We start from the raw sequence: 7044 nt of genomic DNA on the forward strand, positions 1-7044 counted from the left end.
TCTGAGGATCAACGACTGCCCGAGGCACTCATATACTGCAGTTCTCACAAAGTCATTTAGCCTAATCATATAATAGTGGATCCAGGGAAGGTTGCTGGTTACCCGGAATATTCTGCAATTTATGGACACATGAATTCACTACTATAAAATCAACAAGGCCTGACAATTTTTATGCACCATTTGAGTGCCAGTATTGTGGCATACATACAAATGGTCTGCTTAAAGATCCCGGGCCAGAGTGTACCTGCTCCAAATGCAATATATAAGACTCAGCTTTGGAAGGGATCTCGTAAAGAATGTACTTTTAAGACTTGAAGCGTTGTAGGCAGAAAATCCACCACAAACTAAATGCAACAGATAAGGACACACAGACACACTAAGTGATGAGTTTATGCTCTTTTTACATGTTTATACTATAGAAGGGAAGGGGATAAAGACTTCTAGGCATGTCTGCCAGCTGAACTTCATCACAGCATCACCTGAAGCAAGCAGGCTCCATTCAAATGTAACATACAAAATCCTGCACTGTCTTCATCCATCTTAACCTGTGCAGGTGGTCGGACATGAAACCAACCTTTAAACATATATATATTTGTCTGTGAACTTCAAGTCTGGGAAATAGACCTGAATATCTTAGACTTGCTGGCTTAGTTTCTACCTTTAAATCCTATTAGCTGTTCTTTTTTTAACATATAAAGACTTTCAACGAGCTAGTTTAGTGTCTTACTCTCTTCATTCTTAAATTGTTATGCTGCATTGTTTATTGCATTGCTTGTGCAACACCTTAAAACTTGTATTATTCATCCAAAAGGGTCTTATGAAATCGCTCACTGTGGAATTAACTTCCATCAGCACCAAAGATGAGCTTCAAGTTTCAGTACAATGTGTGTGATTTTGTTCTGTTTCGTGCCCTTTTGTCACAACTGAAATTATTCATTATTCCCAAATTTGTCTGTGCGGGATACCTGTAGGAAAATACAGAATACAGAGAACTCTGGTGAAGGTATTAAAATGTGACACTGATATACTGATTCAATTTATATCACAGTCAACTTTTAACTTCTGGACTTGACATATAAAGGATAAGCCAGAATCCAGTCGCCCAAAATAGTCTTGTTTTGAATCAGCTTCTTGTTTGGAGATATTGAGTGAGCATCTTGATAAATAGGCTGGATACAGAAGAAACCTTTTTTTTTTTTTAATTGTCCTTTCCTGTGAGTAGCCCGGTGGTGGAACAATGGCAGCGGAGTATCCCGAAGGGACCCCACAAGTTTGGATTAGATGCTCTTCCTAAATCACTCGCAGCCACATGCACCTATATGTGGCACGATATTCCTCCATATCGTGAAAACCAAGTCCCCCACATCATACTCCAGATCAAAGAGAGCTGCTGATGGTGAGGAATGAGTTAGCGCTCATCCTACATGCCAAGACGGAACTACAGAGGCTTCTTAAGTAATGTTTGAAGAGCAGCTGCCGCGGCTAGTTCAGAGGGGCCGGCTGCCATGTTGGACGGTCTCCAACAACAGCAAGAACTGTAATCGTATCCTTGTTGATCCTTTCTCTGCTTTGTAGGACAGTCTGAACACAGAGCTACAAATGAACACAGAAGCTAACCACTTTTGTTAGGTTAAGAAGAAAACATTGACTGTGATGCACTTATTGTTAGCAGTAAAACTCTGGAATTAACGTGTTACTGGATGGAAATGAACAATGCGATCTCTTTAACTAGAAAGATCATTCTGGATACTTGTTAAACTTTATTCTTTCCTTCAGCAAACTGAGTATTTTCAAAACTGTATCCATAAGTAGTGCCAAACACTGAGTTTGTTACCCTTTTCTATCTCTTCTTGTTCAAAGTTGGTGTTCAGAATAATGTGTAAATTGCCAAAAACAACAACGAAAGTACAAGTTCGGCTCAGAAGCAACAGAACCTTTTAACCTAAGTATTTTTGCTGTTCCAAACTTGTCCTGGTATGACCAGTGGGCTAATGTCACAAACTTACTGATAATTACGCAACCATTCTGCCTGTACTGCTGTTGTCACAGCTTGTAGCACTGATCATCAAGGAAATAAAAACATACTTAGCCTTCACCTTAGAGCCTCTGCTCTGTTTGATAAGAACATTAAGTAGAACAGGTAATGAAGGACATGGTTCACACAGAGTAGTCCAGCATTCCTGTGTTGGAGAGAGTGCTGCCTGTCACATGCACCATGTTTAATGAAATTAACTCTGCTTTGAACAGAGGAGGAGCTGGAGCCACGTGCGCTTTTGACATTACACGCTCAGTTTATCTGAGCAACGACAACTGCCAGTGAAACCCAATTCTCTCTGTGGTTTCTACTTTTAGAGCAGGAAACATGGGGTGAGAGGTTCAGGGGTTGTAAAGCACTGAAAGGCTGGAGACGGACAGAGCAGCAGCTAGTTAAACAGGTCACGGAAAAGTCCCTGCAGGGCTGACATTCATCTGCCGCTACAGGAGAAGAAAGCACAGGAGACAACAGACTGAGTTTGGTTTGGTTTTTTCTTGCTTTTTTGTTTTTTTTAATGGAATGTATCTTGTATCGAGGTATGAAAATAGATCTCACGTTGAAATAAGAAATTGAACAGTGGCTACAAAGGGCACAGCTATAACTGTGTGTAATGATGGCAACAGGAAGGAATGTCAGAGAAGCATCACACCAGTTGCATTAGATAAAGGGCAAAGCTGTGACCCTGTGTGGGAGATGACAACAACACGGAGACATGTGCTGGTCTGCCGGTGATACGCTGGCAAGTGGGGATAGCAGAGGGAAACTGCCAGCTAACAGGAAACGACATGAGCCACAGTGAGATAAAATGTTTCCTGACAGCACGATATTCCTCCATCGTGAAAACCAATCAAGGACATTTCTGAGCCCATTACCCAGCATGTCCCTGTAAATGTTGCCATGTACCACACCGTTTCAAAGTATTATCGGTCTGTTTGCTTTCACATGAAAAGTATGTCATGCCTATTAAAACTTTGCAAACGAGTGTTGTGGTTTTACAAACATTTCTCAGAGGCAGAGCTGCTACAGAGACAGAAAGAATCTCAGTGGTCATGATAAATGTCTGTTAGCACAGCGAATGACGGTGCTTTAGCTTTACTTGGATGGCTGGCTAGCTTAAATTCACAAACTCCTATCAAAATACAGCTAACTGGGAAAACAAAACCTATCAGGTCTAAATGCCACAATATTTTGTTGTGCAACATGGACATTAGAGAAACATTTGTACAACTACAATGCTTGTTGATACATTACTTACTGATAGTAAGTATCACAGTGAACAACTCAAAATCTGGACCTGCAGCACTTTTTTCAATTTCTCCGTCTTTAGCAGTGATTTGAACAAATGGTAAAATGGTAAATGGTCTGTATTTGTATAGCGCTTTACTAGTTTTTACTAGTTGATTCTTTCAGTTACAAAGTTTCTAAAAGAATCAAATTCTGATGACCATTAAGTTTTACACGGGCCAAGTAGGTTTAACGTGACACATGAAACTAATTGCAAGTGGAGAAGGTAACATTGCATTTGGGGAGACTATGAATATGGAAATCAAAAGAGCTGGCATTTAAAATAGGTCTTTTTTTATGTATAAATGTCAATAATCTCTGTATGAGTGTCTGTGCAAAGTTTCGTTCAGATCGGCCCGCCCCTGAAGGAGGAGGTAGGGTCCATACAGACATACTACAATCACTATAGTAATACTGTTAACCCAATCATGCTTATGTAGTCACTTAATACGCCAAGTAATAAGGACTTGGATTTCCTATGAACCTGAAATTTCAGAAGTTGGTAAGAAACTTAATATAACTTAAAAGCCACATGAGCTCTCTGCAAAGACTCGCTTGGCCCCTAACAGGACAGTAAAACTCAAAAACAGAAGCTTTACAATCTCTGATTCCACACAACTCTGAGAACGTTGGGACTGTCTGCTGTTTCTTTAAGTTTTCCTTCTCTGTTTCAGCCATGCCAGAAAAGATTTAGCACAACCACTGAACCTGTCTCAGATTGCAGCTCAGATTCTGCAAACTGGTGTTGTAACTCACACACATCCACTTTACTTTGCACTAATAATCTTCTGCTGTTACTAAGCTCTGCTCTGTAACCACTGAAAACCAGCTGAGTGTGATAAGCTAGCATCTTCTTTAGTTTTAAGACTCACATAAAGCAAAGATATCAGACAACTTCTGTATCTATGAATGCAGCAAAAAAACAAAAACAAAATTACGATCGATTTACACCGTAAAACACTCCCATATACTGCCGCTATACAAATGAAGAGCGGAAAATAATGTTTGTATATACTGAGCAGGTATATCAGCTTATAGACTCCCTACAGATCTTCAGTATTGTGAGTTATAACACTGCACAAGCGAAAAAAAATTGTTTTGAAATGAGTCTTTGGTTCAGTTGAAAAATAAAACAATGGACAGTGACACATTCTACTAATAGTGAACTGGTTTGGCTAACCTACGATATCCATCCTAATACATATGCAAGCTTATTTCCAATGGCCTTGTAGGCTATGAACCGCAAAGCCACTCCTTCCTCTTCCATTTATCAACAATGTAACATTTTTATAGAAAATATATATATACACTTCTAATAAATAAGAGATAAACCCATCGCATGGTAGAACACAGCTCTTTTTTTCTCACATGCTTTTTGTCCATGAGTCTTTTGTGAAACAAGTCTCTGTACTGAAAAAGGGCGAGGCGCAGGTCTGTGGAAACCACCGCATGGAAGAGGGGTTCTCCTGGAGAATGGAGGCTCGGTGGGGAAGCGGCAGGGAGAGATGCACCTCGGGTTCAGATTCATCCACCAGCTGAGTTAACCTGCAGATGCAATCAGTTAGTCAGGCTATTGCGCGTGTATGCATTATTTATATCATTATGCTTTTGCATGGAAAAGAAAGAAATAAACACAAATAGCAAAATATACAAAAAGTCATATTTCTGCTGAGTTTTTCTGCTGTCACATAGTCTAACAGTATTAGCATCAGCAAATGCTATAATCTCCAAATAATGTCCTCAGTCTCCTCCTCTGCAGTGCACTTAATTAAGACCACAGAACAGCAAAATCCTGATCTATGGACATTTACTGTGGGGGAAGGATCGCTTTTGAAATCTATTCCTCTTACAAAACCAGTGAATGTGTTTTAACAGCGGTTTGGGTTTAAACTAAAGATAATGCACTCTAATGACTCTTCAGTAAGAGGGTTTGTGCCATATTTGTAATTGATGCGGATTATTTTTCACCGTGAATTGGGAAAAACAAACATCTGTGTTGGTTCAGGCTGGCTTTGAGTGTTTGACTGGACCAAAAGCTGCACGTGCTCCGTCCAGCTGCTCCTACAGAACACTTTAAGACGCATTTGTGGGCTTCACGTCATGTGCGCGCGCACCTTCACGAATACGCCTGCAAAGTCTGCGCATATCTACGCGTAATTTGGCACGCGATGTTTCACTTCAGCTTTACTTAAACTTTAGTGCATGAATCTTTACACCAGTTTAAAGTTAGCTTAAATTTAGATTTAGACAGATGGACTACTATTTTAAATCGCACACGAGTCTTTCGGTTATGTATGGATGAAGTGAATTGTCGGAATTACTTAACTGTAAGTGATTATGTCAGGGGCATCATTTCATTTTACGGTTATCAGAGCGAAAGGTAGGTTTTGGTGAGAAACCCTTTTATAAAATGTCAAACCTGCCGTCGAAGTCTCTTTTCTTGCGAGCGAATTCACCTCCACGAGGGGGGGTACAAGGAGGCCTAAAGCGCGCGGGGGGCTCCTAAACTTTTTTTTTTGTTTCACCAAAATAAATCCTGGTTTCGTGGGATTAGTTGGACCACTGACAGTAAAACACGCGTCCCTGCTCTTGGTTCAAACATCCAGAAGATAAACGCTTTTTAATTTAAAGGGTACCCCCGGGTGGTCCGCGGACCCGGGGGAGCCCCCTCCACCGCTTTCTCCTGTAGCTGTCTTACCGCAAATCGTGCACCAGTGTCTGCGGGACTCGCCGCAGGTCACGCTACGTTCGGAGAGCTGCGCACGGTCTTTTGTCCGGGCATCTGCACCACGAGCAGCTGCTGCTTCTGCCGGGTGGACTTGACGGCCAGGATCGCCTGCCGGTTCTTGTACTGGACCATCTGCAGAGTGATCTCCGCGTTCCAGCCCTCGTCTTGCGGGCACCTGAAGTCGATCTCCTTCCCCTCCGTCATGACCACCGTGAAGTACACGTATTTACCCTTCCGCTCCACGCAGTCCACCGTCTTCATGTTGGCGAAGTGGAGCTCCTTGACTTTGCCCGCGTCCCCGCCGCCGCCGTGATGCTGCTGGTGGTCGTGTTGCTTGGGCGGCAGCAGCAGCACGCCGTCCTCGGTCAGGACGCAGTGTTTCTTCTTCCAGAGCTGCAGCAGCCCGTCGCTCCGTTTCTCCAGCAGACCCTCCTTGAACACTTTCCTCCCGTTTTCCAGCATGTTTACCCGGACGCCTCGGTGCTCCTGCCCTTCGTGGCTGCTTCACGGACTGGACGCGTGTTTTACTCCCAAGCAGGTGAAAGGCATGGGATGCTGCTTGTGACTGCGGCTCCAAGAAGCGCTGGCTGTAGTGAGAAGGCTGCCAGCCTGCCTGTCTGCTTGCGGTGTTTGTGTGTTGTGTGTGTATATGTGTGTGTGTGAGAGAGAGAGAGAGAGAAGTGGGTTGGGGGCGGGAGGGGTCTGAAGAGGTGCACCGCCCCCCTGAGTAACATCCAGCCTCCTGGGATGAGCACAAAGCAGAGTACTGATAACGTCAGTATTTTCAGTTTAGTATGGAAGAAGAGATTGAAAGTCTGCCAGTATGTGCAGACGCATCAGAGGTGCTTTAAGTTGCACTGCGCAGAGCTGAGATTTCGCCTTCATGCATAAACACTGTAACACCGCCTAGACTGAAACGCAGGCAAATTATTGTAGTCAGTCATTCAGATTCACTGCCCTCCAAGTGAATCACAGTGACAGTAAGCACCTGCAGCCT

At 42.9% G+C, this 7044-nt stretch overlaps 1 protein-coding gene across 1 annotated transcript; it reads right to left on the minus strand.

The window, feature by feature from the left end:
• Nucleotides 1-511: 511 nt before the first annotated feature.
• On the minus strand, nucleotides 512-6701 carry phlda1 (pleckstrin homology-like domain, family A, member 1). Its single transcript, XM_085386670.1, has 2 exons — nucleotides 6018-6701; nucleotides 512-4864 (listed from the first exon to the last, which is right to left on the minus strand). The coding sequence occupies exon 1, from the start codon at nucleotides 6507-6509 to the stop codon at nucleotides 6057-6059; it is 453 nt and encodes a 150-aa protein (XP_085242796.1). The 5' UTR covers nucleotides 6510-6701; the 3' UTR covers nucleotides 512-4864; nucleotides 6018-6056.
• Nucleotides 6702-7044: the final 343 nt, after the last annotated feature.

The sequence above is a fragment of the Rhamphochromis longiceps genome, linkage group LG17, assembly GCF_057381845.1.
Source record: "Rhamphochromis longiceps isolate RC_006_pf linkage group LG17, R_longiceps_female_GT1.1, whole genome shotgun sequence".
Classification (NCBI taxonomy): Eukaryota; Metazoa; Chordata; class Actinopteri; order Cichliformes; family Cichlidae; genus Rhamphochromis; species Rhamphochromis longiceps.

Excerpts from the sequence above, each read along its gene's own strand:
- phlda1 (XM_085386670.1), bottom strand. The coding sequence starts at position 6,509 with ATGCTGGAAAACGGGAGGAAAGTGTTCAAGGAGGGTCTGCTGGAGAAA.